This window comes from Eschrichtius robustus, chromosome 13 (genome assembly GCF_028021215.1).
Source record: "Eschrichtius robustus isolate mEscRob2 chromosome 13, mEscRob2.pri, whole genome shotgun sequence".
In the NCBI taxonomy this organism is placed as follows: Eukaryota; Metazoa; Chordata; class Mammalia; order Artiodactyla; family Eschrichtiidae; genus Eschrichtius; species Eschrichtius robustus.
In genome coordinates, this window is record NC_090836.1 from 34,373,028 (window position 1) to 34,394,398 (window position 21,371).

Sequence of the window (21,371 nt, forward strand, 5' to 3'; positions counted from 1 at the left end):
TTAATTTATAAGGCTTGTCTCTTGATATCTAGTAGAAATATTTGAAGCTCTGCTATCTAGCAATTAAAATTATAGTGAAAGCAACTAGTGTAGACAGAGCACAGGTTTTGTCACACTTGATCACCCTTTTCTATATCATGCTCAACCACCCTAATGACGTAAGATGGAAAATGTCTCCTGGTTGAGAGGTGAGCGTTTTCTCAAATTGGAGTTCTAAAGTTGAAAAAGTAGTTCCTTGTTGGGTAAACATAATAATTGACTTTTGTAGCCTTTTAGAAAATACATATGTATGCAGCCTTTTTAAATCTAGAAAGAAATGCATTATATATGAATGAGTGAATAAGAAATGAGTCAGCTATGTTTCTTTCCATTAGCATCCAAAAAAACAGTACATAGTCATGTCAAGGGCTCCAAATAGTTACTATTTCCATAGTAAATGTTACCAGGTATTATTGTTAATCTGGTGATGCTTCACAGCCTTTTAGTCCTGCAAAAGTACATTCTGTTATCCCTTCCACGTTTCTTTATCCAACATCCTAAATCCTGTCCCAAGTCAGCAATGCCATGAAGTGTTCAGATCATCAATGTGGAGCAGAGCATTTCTAAAAAGAGTACATGAAATCTCAAACAATTTTTCAATTCATATTAACAATGCTTAAGCTATTATTTATTAGGGTGCATATTACAAGCATATGTGGGCCTCACTACTTGGGGAGGATGTGGAAAACTTAAGTTTAGAGGAAATTATACATTGAATAAAATATAGAAAATAAAATCTATAATGAAAAATTATTGAAACACAATATTTGTTGGAATAAATATTTCAGGTCTCCTGGAATGCAGGGATCCTTGTCATCTGGCCATCACCAACAAAGCGTGATCTTACCACTTTAATGATAACTCAAAGAATCCAACATATAGTAGCTGATGGACAAGTGACAACTCCTGGGTCTCTATACCAGGACAACACCATGATGAAAGAACCCTGACAATCACATTTAACTTTTCTTGACTGGCAGAAAAAAAACGAACATAATGAGAGCCCCCTCCCCTTTTTTTTGGGCCCCATGGCATGGCATGTGAAACATCCGTGACTAGAAATCATCAAACCCATGCCCCCTGCAGTGGCAGAAGAGAGTCTAAACCACTGAACCACCAGGGAAGTCCCAGAGACCTTTATATAAGTACTATTGCTTGCTATTTTACTCAGGTTATTTTCCAGGTCAATTTTTCCCCTTAAAATATGACTATATATCATTATAAAATTTTAAAAATCCATGAAATAGAGGTCAATTTCTGCCCTTCAACTTCTATGTTAAGCAGCGTTTCAACATTCTTATAATAAACCCAGGTGTCTATTAGAGCCAGCATTCTTCAACCTTAATGGAGTAAAGTGTCATTAAAATGAAGCTTACAACTGGGCATGATCTCACCCTCTAGGAGACATTTTTGGTTGTCACAATGGGTGGTGTGCGTGTGGTGGTGGTGGGAGGGGTGATGCTATTAGCATCTAGTGGGTAGAGGCCGGGGATGCTGCTCATCGTCTTTAAGGCACAGGAAAGCTTCCACGAGGAAGAATTCCCCAGCCTGAAATGCCAGCAGCACCACTGTTGAGAAAGCCCAGCCCAAAGGCGATTGTGCTATTCCGCAGTCCAGTCACCTGGGAAATCATTTCCACCAGCTGCTCCTCTCATGCTTCCTGTATTAAAGTAATTGCAGGGGTAATGGAGCAGTCGATGTGAATGGAACTTACCTCCTTGTTTGGAATCTCATCAATTTACTCACTGTTTAAGCAACAAGAGGAAGTCAACTCGCCATTCTTTAAACTAAATTTGTTATTTTACTTTATTTTGAAAGACTTAGACTTCATAAATTTTGGATATTTTACTGAGATTTTTCTTCTAAACAGAACTCTTAACTTTCTGAAGCTGTCATTTGATAAGTTTAGGAAATTAGTAAAAATGTCATGGTGACATCAGTTGACCGTGATCCTGGGCTTTCCAAAAGTTATCAAATTGTACGTTTCACAAGGGCCCAGTTCAGCCAATAGTTCTGTGCTCTGGTTTCTAGTTAACCCAGAAATACTTATCAGAACTAGGAAATCAATAATAGAATCTCTCTTCTTGTTTTCATTGCCTTCTTTGATAAGCAGTTTTGCTAAGAATGTAATATTTGGATTTAAATTAACAACCATTTCCTATATGCTGTACAGGGATTAATTAACTAATCCAGGCAACAGGTTGAGAATGAAGGAGAGATGCCTCATGGTGGCATAACAAGAATGCTGAGAGCCAGCCCAGGCTTTAATCCCACTTGTTGTATGACCTTGGCAAAAATCAATTAAACCAATATTTACCTCCAATTTAAGATGTGGATCATCTTTAAATCTCCTGTGAGTAGGGAGATAAATATTGGTGAGGCAATTAACTTATAAATTGCTAAATAGATTGCAAATATCAAGCACTAACTTATCTGTACTGACTTCACATGTATTTGAAACTTATAATAAACTGAGGTTTTGAGGGCTCAAGTGACTTTCCAAGTGTACATTGGTAACAAATGGTCTAGAATGAGGATTCAGGTCTTCTGACCACCAATCCAATGCTCTCTCTCTGTGTAACATTTTACTTCTTTAAATTTTTACCATCCAAAAATCTCCGGAGCATGCTTTCTCAACATGTCTAAACGTGCCATAATTTTCACTCTCTGATAAACATTGGATAGAGAACCCTTTTGAATGCCATGAAGATAAGAAAATAATATAAATAATTTCCATATTTTGTTGAATTCCTACTCTATCTCACATACTGGTTGTTTTATTTATTTTCTCATTGCTTTGTCATAACTTTTAGAGATCAGCATTATTATCCCCAGTTATATAGATAGGGAAACCAAAGTTCACAAAAGTCATATGATCAACCTGAAGTCACACAGCTGCCAAGGGGCAAAGCTTGCAATCAAACCTAGGGCTGAACAGTCATACTTTTTCCCTTTACTTTACTTTGCCTTTGTGCATTATAATGGCACATTGATGAATATCTTGTCATGTACTGTTTAAGCAACCTAAACCCTCAAAATAGTACTTTCTCTGGGTTAGGGTTAGGGTTAGGGTTAGGGTTAGGGAAATAGTACTTTCCCTTCTTTACAAGGATGTCATGTGCAGCACTGGACGTAAAGAGAAGCTAAGTATGTAAGTATGGCTCAGGCCTCTCCCTCTCTCTCCCTCTCTCTCTTTCTCGTTCTCTCTTGCTTTCACTCTTTCCTCCCTTTCCCTTCCCTTTCTCTCTTCTCATGACAAGAAGGTTTAAAGAAAAGTAAATAACTTATGACGAATACACATAAAATGAAGAATACTTTTAAATATGGCATCTTTATATAGTCTAAAAAAAAGATGTTAAAGTCCCACAGGAGTATCATCTCATGAGTTCACCTGAGGACCCTGTCTTTAGGACTGTCTGTCCTCTGAGATCCTGTACTTTGAACTTCTGTTTTGCGAATCTCCCCACACATTTCAAGAAATTCCTACCATCTACCTCTTGGTGGAACTGCATTTCTTAAGTTTCATCTTCTCAACCCTAATAGTACATAACCCCAGGTCTGAGTTATTAGAATAATCTTCTGAAGGTTCCAACAGGACAGAGCAGAGTAGGCTTTTGTACTCTGAGGGGCACAGAATATTCCAGGATGAGTGTGGGCGCTGCTGGGGTCTTTGAGGTTTCTCTCCAGATGGCACAGCACATCTGCCACTTTACTTTTCTGAGTGTCCAGTGGGTAACTCTTAACTCATACACACACACGCTCACTCACACACACATACGCACCACATGCCTAAGTTATCCCAGTGCCATATGAATCCTCAGAGAAAGTTGGTTCAATCAGTAAGTGAAAATTGAGGCAAATAAAGTAATAGTGAATAATGCTGCCTTTCACTGTCCAAGTGAACTATTTTCCCCTGTTCCTTCATAGATAATTTTAGTGGGACATTGGGAGAGCCTGTGTCACGAGTCGCCAACTAGTCCTAATTCTAAAAGGAAAAGGCTATCTGTGCAGTTTTTTAAAATTGTCTTTAACACTTTTGTTCTCTTTAGAAATTGCATGTTATACTATAAACTGATTAGGCCCTGAAGGCATCTTCATGTATTTAATAAGAGCTACTTTTGATCATATGATATTAATGGTGGCCCTCAGGAGACAGGCAAATTTTTACCTCTGCACTTTATTCTCTTGGTCTGGTTCCTAGATGTTTATTAATGCCCACTATAGACTGAATAAAGATATTTTCACCTGATATAATTTTAATTATCTAATTCATATCTGTTTCGTTCATATATATTCATATGAAAACCACATAACCCCCAGAAAAATGGAATGTATGCTATGAATTGATTAGTGTATCAAGCAATTGTATCAGATGCATACAAAAATGTGTGTTCTCCGTGATGTTAAAAGATGCTTTTTAAGTTAAAGATTTATTTATTCAACCACCCGTAACTCCTACATGCTACCATTAAAATCTTAAAAATATGAAACAATAATGGCAAACTGATAATTAATTTTCACATATTAAAACATCTTTAAAAGATAGGAAAAACCCATCATCTAAGATTAATTTTTATGTTATCTCCTTACTTATGCAAAACTCTTGGAATTTATATCTCGCTTGCAAGAAGAAAGAAATCTTAGGTCATATGCAAAGCATGTGACTATTAGAGAGTTTCTCTCCCCCAAATTAATGAAAAGGTCATAAGAACAAAAATATACTATGCTTAGCAGGGAATCTTGAAGAGCAGAGAGGAATGTGTGTGTGTGTGTGTGTGTGTGTGTGTGGCACTCAGAGTAAAATCTATCATAAGGAAAGGGTGTTTCAACTTGGCTCTGTGATTTGAGCATTTTACCGGGATGCAGGTGGTAGAAATCTCTGAGTCCCGCTCTGCCATTTAAAAGGAAATGAAGGGAAGGAACTGTTTAATGCTGAGTTTCACCATCCTAGCAGTCATATTAAAGTGGAACTACTTCAAGTTCTCTCAAATATGAGATCTTTGTGGTGCAAGAAAAATCAGACTTCACTTAGCATTCTACTAGTCACTCCTTTTGGATTATTCTTTACACCTTTGAAATGTCCAAGTCACTCTGGGATAGCTATTTGTAAGCTGCTACTGCAAGATGACATTTAAAACGAATGAAAAAGATATAGACAACATCCTCTCTAAATAAACAAAATCAAGCTCAGCTCGAAAGCTGGTGTGGAAATGCTTGTTTCTGTCCCACTCTTCCGTGCATATGGCATTCTGGAAATTATAAACTCTGTTTTTACAGAACTACAATATTTATTACCAGAGGAAAATAGATTATTAATTACAGCCAAATGCTGCTTTGATTAAATATACAATTAATTAGCTATGCTAAGCTCATCCATCCCAGAGCTCCTAATATTTTCAGCCCGATGATTCTTCTAGTACTTTTAATTAAAATTGTTTTAAAAAGCCGCAAGTCAGTTGCATGTGCACTTAGACTGAAGTTATCTCTTCAGTGTTTCACTGGTTTCCGTATGCCATGTAATTAATCTTTAGTGATTAAATGTACATAAAATCATTGGAGATGCAGTGTAATTTGTGCAGACATGAAACAATGGAGAGCTTTTTACCAGGCCTTGGCAGGATTGTTTTATCTGCTGAAAATTATTTGAAAATCGTACATATGTTAATTGTTTGAAGGAACTAAAATTACAAAAATATGCCCGTCTCCCCCACTCTTCCAAACAGAGCAAAATAAAAATCAACAGTGTTAGTACAGAAAAATGTTTGTGGCAGGTTAAATTTAAGAATATAATGACTCTATCTGCAATTACATTCGCTCTGGTCCTTAGTCTTATTTGCTTCTTGAAGGAGAGATAGGGCCGTGTAAAACACAGTTTTCAAAAAGTGCCCCCAAATACTGTTGTCTAATTTTACATGCATGCCACTAGAGAGACCCAAAGCCTTGAGTTGGTTTCAGTTTTTCATACAGTCCAGTTGCTGTTTTGGAGAAGTTCTTTCTGTGTGAACCACTTCCTGTAATATGTCCACTGAGGTAAAAACACAAGAGAACCCAGGTGGTCTTTTCTCTGGCAACTTTATCCATCACACCTCAGTGGGCCACTGAACTGCTGTGAGGGAGTAACAAAACTGTGTCACACCTGTGCGAGGCTGGGCCTTGAACTGGGCATCTCAAGGTAAAAGTTCAATGACAGATTGATGGGTCCTTGAGTCACCTTCATGTCTGAGCTTTACTTGATTCGCTTATAGAAAACAAATGGGTGGGGGGTTCTTTTGAACAAAGTTTTAAATGACTTCAGTGTTGCATAAGAATAGTGCATATTCATGCTTATGTATACTTTTATAGATTTTCTTAGGACTGTGAAGGTCTTTGAATAGCATCTTGTCTAAACTATTCATTTTACAGAAACATTTTTTTCACTGTTCGACTGGAGTTTTCTTGTCCTGGGGACAGATGTTGAGACAATTATCTACACCCGTGACTGCCTACAGTTGATTACTTAATTGTAGTCTTATGAATTATTTACTAAAAGCAAATAGAAGAATAAACCCACCAATCCTCTTGTCCAGTTTTTAGAGCCTCTGTACTTCTATTGATGTGTAAAAAGAATTAATAGGAATTTTAAGAAAAATCTTGGGATTTTTTTTTTTCACTCAGGAACTATGTGATCTTGTGGAAATTGCTTAAGCTGTTAAAGTTTAGTTTCTTTATCTAGAGGATGGGTTTAATAATAATTCCTTCACCTCTAGGAGCAGAGAGTACTGAGTGGAGTATGCAGCACACAGTAAGCACTCAACAAATTTTTATTATTGTTATTATCTTTATTATCCATTTCAAGGTACACATAGAGACAATGAAGTTAATGAAATTACTGGGGCAAATTCCAGCTATTTTATATAAAATAGTATCGGTTGCTATTTTAAATGCATTTACTTCGTCTTTTGCCTCAGGCAGCTATCTATTTTTTTATAAATATAGAACAAAATATTACTTTTCAAAGTTCATGAATTTGAGGAATTTGGAAGCATGGTGTTAGGAAGGTTATGGGCACAAATTCAGGTGGCTTTACTTGTGGATATAAAAGCTTGTGAATTTCCCTGGGGAAATTCCCTTTTTACCGTAGTTTCATGTCATCAGTTGAGCTCAACAAGTGTCAGAATGAATTCAAATGGCAGAATTGATTGCTGAAAATGATTTAAACCTCCCGCTTCTAATAGGGTGATGGCTGTTTGTTCAGATTTTTGTCCTATCCTTTCAAACTGGTATGAAAAACCTTTCATCTTCCCAGCACTAGGTTAGAGATGCTGGTAGTGAAGAGGCAGTTATATATCATACAAGTTCCACTTCCTTGTGTTAATCCCCATGTTCTAAAACTCCTATATATCCACTTGGGTAAAATATCTTTCTAAGTTTGTATCCCACACAAAGCTATAAATGATTCAGGTGGAGGACCGTAGAAAGCATAAAAGTGTTTGTATGTGTGTGAGTTTGTGAGTTTATATGAGTGTGTGTGTGAGACAGAGAGAGAGAAAGAGAGTGAGTGTGTATGGTGTTTATAGTGGGAGAGTTACCCACTTTGCTAGGTGGGTACTAAGCAGAAGGGCAGTTTCAGAACATTGGAAGAGTAGTTTTTGATTTCTACAATAATCACTGAAAATATAAGTCCATAGGAGATGAACAACATCTACTTAGAATGCCTTTATACCTTTATACTTAAAAAATCAACTTCTACAGCTTGTCTTTCTTTACAGGGTAGACTTAGTCAATTGGAGTAGAAAATCTGCCACTCTGCTAGGTCCCATTGGAATATGCATGAATGAGAGTATCAGAGTACCATTTTACAGCCCTATCCATCCTCCTTCATTTGGACCATCCACACTGTCCCCATTTTGATGCAGGCACTGATCATTCTCTCCAAGTAACTTCCTAAATGGTTTCCTTGCTTTCATTTAGTTACTTCTCACCATAGACTTCAGAGTTACCTTCCCCAAACCCAAATGAGACCATGCTACCTTTCAGATGAAAGGTGTTGTTTAGCTCACAGGGAACATCCTGACCAGGCTCACCTGTGAATGACTGCAGGGAGGAAGAAATTAACACATCCCCTCCGGAGGCTAATGAAAACAAGGAAATGTTTGACCTTACCTTACCTTACCTTTGACCATGGCCCATTGAAGACACTGGGATCTTGTCAAAGCCTCCTTTCCAGCCTCTTTGTCCTGCACTTAGCCAAATGCCTCTGTACTCAGTCACACCAGATCTCTTACTGGTTCCCAGAGCACTTTCTCGTTTACACCTTTGCCCTGGGATTCCCTTCCTTACTCTTATCTTAGCATCTTATGAAACTCTGCATCTTTTAAGACCACACCAAATGTCAAGTCCTGGAGTCAAATCACAATACTCCCAAGTATAGTTGGCCCTTGGAGCTTCCATAGCACTCTATTAGTACCTTTATGTCAGCTCTTTACAAGTTTGCTTACAATTACAGATGTGTATGTTGTTTTGTCCTAGAAGATTGTGAGAGCAGGTGCCCTTCCTTATACCTTCTGCTCTTCAGCTTCCACAGCTTTCAGTTGGGGATAAAGTTCTTACCTCACACAACTGTTCTTGGGTGTGAACAAGATAGTAAAGGCCAAGGACTTTGCTCAGCTCCTGGCATTTTGTGAGGAATGCTCAGTGCTAACCGGTAGTATTGTCATTATCTCTGCCAGGCCTTTAAGCACAGGTATTATCTTCTATCCCCAGAGAATCACCCGGTCTCTGTCACTCAAGAGTTACTCAGGAAGGAAGGGAGGGAAGGAAGGAAGCATGAATCAACATCATAGCATGTCAGCTGCCTTAGCTGTATTATTTATGTGATCCCATCCACAACTCTCTGGTGGGTATTATCATCTCCTGTTCCAGATGAATTAACTGAGGCTCAGAGAGTTTACACAACTTACTCAAAACCACACAACTGATATTGAGAACGATGTTCAGACCCCGGTCCTGAATGATTCCCACGTCCTTGTTCTTTTGTACTATAACACTGAATGGTGGGTGGGGCTCTTGAGCAGAGCAGCTGATGCCTTTCCTTGCCACTCAAATCCATTTTTACGGTAGATTTAAGTAAAAGGAATAATATGGATAACTGGGCTACAAAATAGAACTGGGCAGTGAAAGGCATGTAGTTTGCACATAAACACAAGTAACTTTAATGACAAATCCAATCACATTTCTTTTAACATGAATCTTGATAGAGAAATCTATGAAAATTTATTTAACACATTTTTTTTTGAGTGTCAAATACGTGCCAAGCATGTTTGGGGCCCTTAAACTACAGTACTAAACAAAACAGTCAGCTTCTTGTCATTTAATGTTTGTTTCACAGAAGCATTTAAATAGCTAAGCATTAGACCACTCTTACAGATAGGGGACAGCAAACTTCCGGTGAAGATGTCCTCAGCATCTTTGATGTTGTCATGACTGATGCCCTGTTACAAATAATTCACTATCTCATCCCTCATTAGTAACTATGTGGAGTACTAATATTCCTTTCATTTAACTGATAGTTATTTTTAGCACTTCTTTGGCACTGTGCTAGTGTGGCTGAGACCCAAAGTTATGTTCTTGGTATCCATATATGCTCTCATCACAAAAATGGGACCAAGAGATCTTGTCCAAGCACTAAGAGCACATTTTCTCTTGTTCAGGGAACATGAAAGATGAATAGCTCTGTTCGAATCCTCAGTTGTTGATGCTGTTTATAGTAATTTTTAAAGAAAATCTGGGTCATTTAATTACAATGAAGTTTCTACCCAATGAAACAATTTGAGTTCATTTTAACAGCCTTTGCCCTATATATGCCTTATGTCTTTACACCCTTAGGCCTGCTGTAGGAAATTTTATGTCTCCATCAGAATTTCTCATTAAGTTTAACATACTTGGATCTGATGTGTCAAAGCTCAATGGATAGGTTTATTAATAATCAACTACATCAGCTTAGTATTATCTTAGGAAGTAAAAGGTCAGTAAGTAGTTGTTATCCTACCATTTCATCAGTGGACTCTTCTCCAAAGACTTCAAGTCATTATTCACTGCTTATAGAGTCACTTGAGATATAAAAAGTCTTTTTATAGTAATGAAAGAACTCCTACAATTAGCCAGAAGGCAGTCATCTATCTTTTTAAATAGCTCAGCTTGGAGGAGAACAGGATTTCAGGTGATACTCAGTAGATGAATTGTTATGACAATGATAAAGTTGGTGATAGCAATCTGTGTTTTTCGCTGTAGGGATGTGTGTGTGTCTGTGTGTGTGTATGTGTGTGTGTGCCCAAGAAAAAAGATATTCAGTTCAGAGTAAGAATTTATTCCTCTTAAAGATATGCAAACACAGAAACAAACTCTGTAGGAAGCCTGGTATCCATCAGTTTCTTATTTGCTAACTCTAAATGATTATAGCATAAATCCATTTGTAGCTAATAACAATATTTTGAGACATTTTAGTTTCATGTAACTTCAGTCTCATCAAAAAGTTATGAGTAGTACAAAGAATTCTCAAATACCATTCATCTAGAATTTTAACATTTTAAAATTTAACATTAACCTCTTACATGTACTTTAGATTCATTCTCTCTCCCTCCTCTCCTCCCCACCCCATCTCTTGCTCCCTCTCTCTGTCTCATCAAGTCATAAAGGTTAATATCACCAATAATGTGGAATCTAATAAAAGGGTACTAATGAACTTATCTACAAAACAGAAATAGAGTTACAGATGTAGAAAACAAACTTATGTTTACCAGGGGGTAAGGTGGGGGAGGAATAAACTGGAAGATTAGGATAGACATATATACACTACTATATAAATAATAGATAACTAATAAGGACCTACTGTATAGCACAGGGAACTCCATACTTTGTAATGGCCTATATGAGAAAAGAATCTAAGAGTGGATATAGGTATATGTATAACTGATTCACTTTGCTGTACACCTGAAACTAATACAACATTGTAAATCAACTGTACTCCAATAACAATTTTATAAAAAAGGGAAAATCCATTGCTTCCCGATAGAATAGACTGAGAAAGACACTTCTAGGCCTTGCTGACAAATGTATACAACATGAATCTAATCAAGAAGCAACACTAGACAAAGACAAACTGAGGGACTGTCTACAAAATAACTGTATACATATAATATACAAATACTTTACATCTGTTATATGATCCAATAAAAGTTATATTTTTAGTTCTCCCTTAAAAATGTGTGACTTTTGCTGAATCTGAGAAACTAGAAATTGTATTTTTCAGTGCAACTCATTTTGATAGTAAAGTTAATTTGCAAAGGTGGTAAATTTTAGCTTTTATCATATTTTTGTTATTGTTATTGTTTAAATCAGAGGAGTTTCATGTCTAGTTAGAAGGAAACAGAAGGCACACTCAAAGGGTTTCATTGAAGAAGGCTGTATGAAGGAACACTTACAGAGATATGAGCAGAGCTAAGAGAACAAACACAGGGAGTAGCAATAGAAAGAGATCTCCTTTCTACCCGCAGACATGAAGGAGGAGTGCAAGCCAGGGTGCGAACCAAACCTGGCAAGAGCTGCCATCCTGAAAGCCAGGTGGGGAGGGGCTGGATAAAGACAGAACATTACCTCTCCTACTATTGGCCCAACCAAACAAAAGACGTAAAGCAAGGGAGCCTGGTGACATGGAATACGTTATCAGCATCCCAGGGTATACAGAGCTGGGTAGAAAAGAGTAGACTGTGGATCTCAGGGACAAACCAAGAAACACCAGCTCATGTGCCAAAGAGGAGAAGCTTCCATTTCTTTCATTGAGGGGAGGGAAAATAAATTCATTTATAATGAGGTAAGTAAAACTATGTTGTATATATTTTAATTCATTTCCCCCAGTAATAATCAAAACTATCATAACCTGTTCCTTAATAACAGGAATAATTTATATAGAAAACCACTCTTCAGATTTGTTAAATCCCAAATGGGAAAGCTTGGAAGAGAAGTGTGGCAATGAGAATAAAGACAGAAACAAAATACAGAAGAAGGGATACAAAAATTAAGACAGGGAAAAGGTTATAGGGGGAAAAGCAATTATGAAAGATGCATCCCCAAGATTTCCTGTAACCAAAATTATAAATTGGTTCAAGAACAGCTCTGACAAATTCACAAATAACGGGTCTATAACATCTTAATAAGAAAAGTTGAAGATGAGTCTTGCTTGCATTTGGGAACACCTCGCCATCAAAATGTACTATGAAGGGACCAGGAAACAGTATACTGTCCTACCGTAGTGACCTCACAGTGTCACAATCAATTAACTAAATGTAATATTAGGCTTTTAAAATATCTCATTGAAGTCTGCAATTCATTAAAGTTACATATGGAAACATTTTGAATAAATTCAATTCTTTAGGTTGTAAATGTGTATTATGTCACACAGGGTCCATAAGGGCAAATCCTACAATGTCACGAGTTATAGGTTAGGTTACAGTCTCTGTTGGGGGAACATGCAAATCAGGAGTCAGTAGCACAGAGGGGACCTGAAACTGTTGGACATGCACTGGGTCTGTATTCCAGTGGAGGGACCCCACCCCACTGTTGTTCTCTTACAGGCAGACTGTCAGTAAGGACACAGAAGGTTCAGGCTGTCTGAGTTAGAAGTCAGTTATTTACAGTTTTCTGGGAAAGCCAGCTACGCAGCACTGGGGGCCTTTGGAGCTCAAGGGAAGCTGCAACACCCCACACACCAGGAAAATGAAGCTAGCAACCCTGTAGTCCAGACAAGCCAGAAGGAGCCCCAGGATCACTTCTGAATAAGTCTGCTCATTAGATCCTGTGTGATAATTACCATATTCTCGTCCCAAAATCTAGTAACAGCACTGGCAAAAGAACACTGAACTACGCAGACTTTTTGGTTTAATGCAATCTAACATTTCTTACATTCTCAACTTCTAAAATTATGTGATTATCACAAACCTACCAGTGATTGTTTTGTTCATTGATAATGTTTTAAAAATGGTCAAAATTAATTTTAGTCAATCTCTCACCAGGTTTTCTTCATAACATTTTGCACAATTCCTATTCTGTGAGTTCTTTTTACTATAAATATTTTTTATGCTGTGCTGTCCTCAGTTTACATAACATGTCCACCTAGAATCAAGCATACCAAGTTTAGAAAAAAGCAATATGCTTTAATTCCTTAAAATTGTTTTATAGATTGTATATGACAAGTGTTTTCATGAATATAGAGTTCAGAGTATTTTAAATTCCTTTCATACCAAACATTTTAGTAGCAATTTAAATATTGCTTCTTCCTTACATAAACTGTTATTAGGCCATGTTTTTACAACACCTTTGTAATTATCAAGTAGAGAATTTGATCAGCATTCACAGAGGGACTCTAATCAAAATTAATTTCACAGTTATTCATGAGGGTGGGAGTTCTTGTAAACTGTCATGCCCAATCAGAATTACAATACTCAGGTCTGAGGATCTAATGTAAAACGTGGGACTGTAGTTGATAACACTGTATTATAGAATTGAAATTCGCTAAACGAGTAGAACATAAATGTTCTCACCTAAATAAAACTTAAGTAATTAATTGAAGTGATAATTAATGTGTGTTAATTAACTAGTTGTTTGGAATCCTTTCACAATATGTACATATAGCAAATCACCACCATGTATATATTAAATATCTTAGAATTTTGTCATCTATACCTCCATAAAGCTGAAAATAAATGAATGAATGAAACAATAAAGTTTTATAAACATTAAAAAAACAATATTCAACTGTTTTATGCTTGCTTATTCTCAGCATGAAATTGTACATAATCCTTGGTATTCTATACTTCTTCTATTGAGTATTCCCATATGTATTCTCCCATGAAAGGCAGAGATGCTTAAACACCCTTATTTTTTATAAGAGGCACGGAGGTTTGGAAAGCCTAAACATCCCAAACAGCTGACTCTGGAAATGGAACCTCACCAGGGTGACTTGGTCATTTATGCACTTGTTTGCACTTCAAAAGGAAAAGAGAAAAAATCCTGTTTGCTTTCTGATACTCAATAAAATTTTGCATGTGTGTGGATTTGGAGGACTAATCCAAGTAGAGGAGCTCATATCCAAGCTGAGGCCACCAGTCACACTGGGGAGGTTGTTGACAAGTAGCCCAGATTTTGCAATTTATCCCAAAGGGTAAATTGATTGTTCATTAAACAGAAGCTTCATCAAATGATGCTATGATTTGGTTTACATATGAAAAGCTATATTCTTTATTTAACATTCACAAGTTGCTTATGGATTAATTAGCCCATCTGCCACAACAAATGTATTCATACTTTTTTTGCATTAACTGCTGAAAAGTTACTAGTTTTCTCCTATTCACTCTCTATCAATAAAATGGAAAATAATTTTCTAGAAACAAAACACTTTTTTCATAGCAGTAAAAATGTGTATATTTTTCAACTTATCAACTTAGTTGATAAAGTAAGTGCAGGGGTGAGAGGAAGACCTTCTCTGGAAATGGTTTCCCATGATTAGTTCTTCTTTTAGTCACTTATCATCCGTTTATTTGTTAGTTTATCTGAATGTCTTAGAACTGCTTCAAGTTTGGCATGATTAAGGCTACTCTTTCCACTTGCTTCCAATCCCAAATCTAGTTTTTATGAGGCTAACCACATGTCTCTATTTCTCCTCAACTTCTATCATTGGCACCTTCCTTTCCTCTTTTATGCTGTTACCAATTCTGATAACCTCTTTATCAATAATGTGCCTGATTTCTCATTTACCTCAAATCAGGTGACTTAATCACCATTTCAGAGTCCAGTCACCCCACTCTGGGGCCGCAAGCCTCTTAATCAAACAGCAATCACATGAGTCTTTTCAGTTATACTCTAGTTGCTAGGTAGCTTTAGAACCAAATCAGTTTTGGCCACAGTTCTCAAAAAGCCAGATGTTAGAGTAATAGAGGGAATTATCTCATATACTTCTCTTGTTTATTATGACGCTCTAACCTCTCACTCATTCCACTTAACAACCACTTTAGAAAAAGGTCTTGTTCTCTACACCCTGTTTAAATCAAATCACCAGGCTTCTTGAAACCCTTCCACATGTACACTTCAAAGCACACCCCATAATACACTGGTATATCTTTTTTAATTTTCAAATTACCTTTCATTTCCTCCCATCAGTTTTGCTCCCAACACTCTTCATCCAGTTTTTTTTCTCCTGAAAATCAACTTCCAGCACTTCTGCTTCCTTCTGTTTACTAGGCACCTAGAACAGTTTGGATCGACACTCTTAACTACCTGTATTAACTGGAACACATTTAATAGACGGCTTCTCCTTCTCCAGTTTCATTTCACATATGTTGTCCATACAAAACCAAGATTGAGAGAGAGAGGAAGGAAGAGGGAAGGAAGAGTAAAGGGAGGGACGGAGAGAATATGATGGAAAAGAAATAGAATGATAAGGATATGGCACCATGAAATACCAAATACCTTGTTGGTTTAGGATCTAACCATCTGGAAAAAAACAAAGTTTTGCTATTCATTTATTTGTTAGTTTACTACAGAATTTTTCTATAGGATTAAAACCTCAGGTATTCTTCCAACATTATTCTTCTCCCTAGCTGAAACTGATGATCACTGAGCAAAGCATCTGCCAGAAAATCCCAATTAAAGCTAATCCTTTTTTCTGTTGTGAAAGGCATAATTTATAAAAGGGTGACCTTTTGGTAGGCTAACAGTATGTTGATGAACTTCAAGTGAAGTGAAAAAAAAAGTGTTTTGTATCATCAGTGCTTACATTTTCTAAGGGATCACATGGGGCAGCAGAGCCTTTAAAGGTCATAGACTTCTTTACTTTGAGAGATATTAAATAGCTTATGAAAATAGAGGTCAGCTGCATGATAACTGGAAGGAAAGAGCGTTCCCAATGGGGAAGTAAGATACATGAGATTATATTGACTGTCCTTTTTTAAGACTGTATTTGATTATCTTAAAGGAAAAAAAATGAAATTTGCATATAAATGCCATGATTGTAAATGAATGAATGTACAGTTCTTAGAATCAATAGCTATTGATCTTGCTGTATGAAAGCTAATATCTGCATATACTAAGCATTACAATAAGAACTAATAATTTCACAGCCTAAAATACTCTCCAGCAATTTTTATGTTTCTGCAGAAATTTTTATACTTTTCTGAACTTTGCAAAAATAATCTTATTTACCTTATAGGAACATAAAATAAATAATCATTATCAGTAAGGAACTCACTTTTTAAAAATTATTCTTGCTTTGAAGATCACTAAAACAAATAAGAAACAAAGGAATATCAAGACTAGATTGTAGACAAGGTACTGAGCCACCTTGGGGAAGAAATAGAATAATGGCATTTGTCTGTTCATTATTTAATGACACACAATTTATGCATTAGTAGGAGTTAATGTATGACTGGAAGAAACCATGGCCACAAATTATTTTCCCTTTACCCTCAGATATTGCTTGAAGTTCCTTCAAAAAGGGCTCTGTCTTCTTTCATTCTGCCATTGTTAAGAGTTATTCCAGATGCAAGGTTTATAGGAAAAGGTAACATTATTGACATAATTCCAGTAGATTTTAAATAGTGGATAACAGATTGTGACCAGGAGTTCTTTTCAGAGAAGGAAGGGTATGAAATCTTGTGCGAGTGAATATTCACTAAGTTGAAGGGACACCATGAAGAAGGAAACGTGTGGACAAAAGGGCAATTCTTCCCTAACACATAGATACTGACAGAGCAGTATTATCTACCACTGGATCATCTTCCATAACCCTGGAATTTATAAATACTGACCACAATATGAGACACAGAGGATGACACTATTCATCATGAGAGGCCAGATTTTAGGTTGTGCTTTTCCATTCTGGAACTTCTCTTATCGTTTGCTGACTGCAGGTCCTCAGGAGTGGTGGCCGCAGCCCAGAGTGCCTGTCATCCAACAGCAGCTCAAGGAATGAATGCTGGTCTGTAGGTGTCCCGCGTTCACAACCTCCTGTATGCCCAAAGTCATCAAGCCATTCCAAGGTTGTGCCAGACAAAACTCAGTGGGAATGTTTAAGTTTAGTTCGTGGAGAAAAGAATGAGAGAGTAAATGCACAGATTAGTGAGTGTGCACATTGGTAGGTACACACCCAAATCTCCAACTGATGTTTCTTACTAGTTATTCAAGAACTGTACTGGGTCATATGGTGCTGGTGAGGAAACTTAATTACTCAATTTCTGAAGGCACATTAACTCTTTCAGGGTCGACTGAGCAAATTAGCTCCTCCAGGTCATTAAGACTATCTCTACATGACATGATGATTTCTACCTGGCATTGTATCATTTACCCCGAAATGCCCCACATTTGCTTTGAGCACGCACATATTCTTTGTCTACTCAGGGAGAGAAAATGTGCTCATTTGAATGTCAGCCAGTCACTCTCTGGCTGCAACTCAGTGATTCCCTTTGCTTCTTTTGAAGGCACCCAGGGATCTCTAAGGATTTACTGGTGCATAGCAGTTATCAGAGCCTCACCAACAGGCGGGTAGTTTAGTTGTCTAGAAATGGTATAATTTCAGGGGTTTTGAGCACAGTACTGTACTCCCAAGTATGTCTTCCTATTTGCAAAAGCCAATATTATTGATTCATTTGGGGTGGGAGTTGTGAAGTTCTTTCAGGATTCTATAGTCCTTTATGAAAATACAACTTCCACTGAGAGGTTGTGTTATCAGGACCTATTTTAGGGGAATAAATTTAGGGGAATAAATAAGTTTGAGAGAAGTCTCTGTACTGCCTCTCAAGAGGGTGATCAGAAAAGAGTGCGGCTGTTTTGGGTGCCACAAATATGGGGGAACATCAATGGCCTTAAATAAGCAGGTGTAGGAGTGTATCACTAAAAGAATAATTTTTATCTCCCAAATGCCAATGGTTGGCCCAACTGAGAAGCAGTGATGGAGGGCAAAGACAAACATCACCTCTTCCTCTGTCATGTCCAGGGCTACGCTGGAGAGTCATAAACTGGTATAAATGAAAACCGGCGAGGAAGCAAGGGACATGGTATACTCACTCAGAGGTGTTTTCGAGCAGTGCTACTTTCTCGTGCATATAAATCACCTGGAATCTTGTTGAAATGCCAATTCTCATTTAGTAGGTCTGGGATAGGGCCAAGGATTCCGCATTTCTAATCTCTTATGCTGCTGGCCTATGGACCACACTTTGAATAGCAAGGATTTAGGATAATATGCACATGAGCAATAATTTGGTCTTGGATAAAAATGATGAATATGAAAGAAATTTGACAATATCCCCAAAAATTAGATTTCAAGTCAGTAAGACTGATTAAATATTGAAAATACCACCCAGAGGTTGATAGATCATTTTTTAAAAAGGATATACTTAACATTTCTACCTAGCTGAAGATTTTGAACATTTTCTGAGGCTTGTGTGCTGCTTAAGTTTTGAAATCTTTACTAATAATTCTGATGATGTGCTTCCTAAAGGTATAAGAAATAACTGTTTTCCTAGTCTCCTTCACTTTCTCCTGCTGGTGAAGAGTTCAATAAATGTCAATGTCTGATTAAATATTCCTTTACAAAATTCATAGCAGAGCTGGTTTAAGCCTCCCCTGCCCACTTTTTTTTAATCTATCATGACAGCCTCTCTGTTCTTTCCTCTGAGATGAGCAATGTTCTTTTATCTTTGCAGGTCAATGGGAAGGATCTCTCAAAGGCCACCCATGAAGAGGCAGTGGAAGCTTTTCGAAATGCCAAGGAGCCCATTGTGGTCCAGGTGCTAAGGCGAACACCTCTCAGTAAACCAGCCTATGGGACGGCCCCAGAAGTGCGGCTCGTGAACGCCAGCACTCAGACGGACATCACCTTTGAACATATCATGGCCCTGGCCAAACTTAGGCCACCCACCCCTCCAGTGCCCGACATCTGTCCATTTCTGCTCTCAGACAGGTATTTTTCTGTCATTTCTCCCAAAGCCCTATTTGTTGTCATTCGTCATTGAAAGTAGGTGTTGGGAAGAAACAGTCACTGTAGCAAGTTGACAATTATGGAGACAAGCTCTCAGTTCTGTTTGGAAAGTGTCTGTAACTGTGTCTCCATCCAATTAGTTCTCAGCTGTCCTGCTCTTGCTTTTCCTGACCTGCACGGTTGTTTCAGCTCAGGAATCATACTTGCTGAGATGCTGAGTGAAAAATTCTGGCTCTGATTAGTTCATCTGCATATTTCCAGTCATCACAAGCCTCACACAGCTCATGAGCACTGGTCAGGGAAATAGCTTTTCTCACCGAAGCTGCCAAAATCCTTGTTATGACAGACCCAGAAGTGGCATGTTGGCACTATATTCGTCTCTGTGAGTCGCCTCTCTCTCTTTTTCTCTTTTGTGTTTCTCTTCTTTAAAAGAGAAGCTAAGAAATTTATTAAAGTGCAGTTCTCCAAAGGAAGCAATTACCTGATATATTGAGACATGAACCAAGGATCCTGGCTGTCCGAGAGGAAGTATAGAGCTACAAAATAAGGAATTATTAAAGGAATATTTCTTTTCAATTTTTACCTGAGTTAAAGGCAGTTAGAGATAGTTTATTCTAATAATGCTACCCTTGCAGCTTTGGAAGTCTGTTTTGCTCCACACAGTTTGTTCTGTGAACTTTTAAGCAAATATTCAAACATTACTGAGAGCTTGATTTATAAGAGCAGTAGTCTCTTTAGCCTGCATTTTCATTGCCTACTGCAATCCATGCTCCATTTAGTAAAATGTACACTTGGTCATGACACCCGCCTGCCCTTTAGTGGCTTAAGTCCATCTCAGTGGTTCACATGTGTACATTAGAATCACCTGGGAACTTTGAAAAGCAGTATCAATGCAATGCCCAGATCAATCCCACCTCAGGCCAAAACCCAGGCATTAGAATTTTTCAAAAATTTCCCTAGGCAATTCTAATGTGCAGCCATGCTTTGGAAACCACTCTTTGAAACTTCAAGTTCCAGGAGGGCAGGGGATCTGTTTGTCTGACCTATGATTCTAGTCATCTATCCCTTACTTATTAAATAGCCCCTTGTGTCAGGCACTGGTACTAGGTACTGGGCATAAAACTGGGAACAAAAAAGAAAGCCACTGCCTCCTGGAGCTTATATTCTACAGGGGAGATGAAAAATACACAAGCAAACAAATATACAATATTCATTAGTACAGTGTGACACAGAGTAGCCATCCAATAAATACTTTCTTGAATGAATAATAGTTAACATTTATTAGCTAACTTAACATGTTTTAGGGAGTATTCCAAGTGTTTTACAATTATTAACTCATTTACTCCTCATAAAAACATTCTGAGGGAGTACATTATATTATTACCATCCCCATGTCACAGATGAGGAAACAAATGTTAAGTAACCGGCAAGGTCATACAGCAAGGAAGCGATAGGGCCAGGCTCCTGAGCCCAAGAGGTCTGACTCCGCTGCCCACTCCCTTAACCAGTATGCTGTGTCCTCTTCCCAAGTCCTGCAGATCACAGCTGAAAGGTAACCTCTTCTAGCAGACTTCTTAGGACTGTAGTAGGTACTCTCATAGTGTCTCTATTTTCCCCTTAATTATCTCACTATATTAAAATTCCCACCTTGCTGCTCTACCCAATTAAAAAGACACCAACCGATTTCCAGCAATTGGCATAGGGCCTGGTATCTGGTAGATACTTGGTAAATGTTTACTGAATTAATAAGGTGTTCTTCACAGCAGGGCTTCCTACTTACTAAGTCAAAGACCAGGGAAACACATCAGATGCACCAAACAGCAGGCTCTGATGTTTTACCAGCCCAAATGGGCTTCTCAACAGGGAACTCTGCTTATATTATGTAACAACCTAAATGGGAAAAGAATTTGAAAAAGAATAGATACATGTATATGTATAACTGAATCACTTTGCTGTACACCTGAAACTAACACAACGTTGTTAATCAACTATACTCCAATATAAAATAAAAAGTTAAAGAAAAGCCAGTCCAGCTTTAAGCTAGGAGGGTTCACCTGTTAGACCAGCAAGCAAGATACTACCTGTACTGCTTTTGCTATTTGCGTGAAAATTAGAGAATATTAGAGTATAGTGAGAAGAGGCTGGTAGAATATTTACACTGACTGTGTGAGGGCACCAGGATGAATCTCTCTGGCATTTCAGCTAGTGATGAGGGGACTAATTTATGCTACTAACTCCAGTTTTTTCATAATGTCCAAAATGGCTGGGCTTAGAGGTCTCACCTGAAACAAACTTGGTTAATTGCACTTAGGTTTTTTCACTGACTTGG

General features: G+C 37.7%; 1 protein-coding gene across 2 annotated transcripts in view; it reads left to right on the forward strand.

Moving 5' to 3' along the window:
• The window catches only part of PDZRN4 (PDZ domain containing ring finger 4), a 370,115-nt gene that overhangs the window by 273,023 nt on the left and 75,721 nt on the right, over nucleotides 1-21,371 (forward strand). For both annotated transcript variants that reach the window (XM_068560702.1, XM_068560703.1), the window contains one exon: nucleotides 18,768-19,024. In XM_068560702.1, the coding sequence (XP_068416803.1) occupies nucleotides 18,768-19,024 (257 nt within the window). The remainder of the gene's footprint in view (nucleotides 1-18,767; nucleotides 19,025-21,371) is intronic.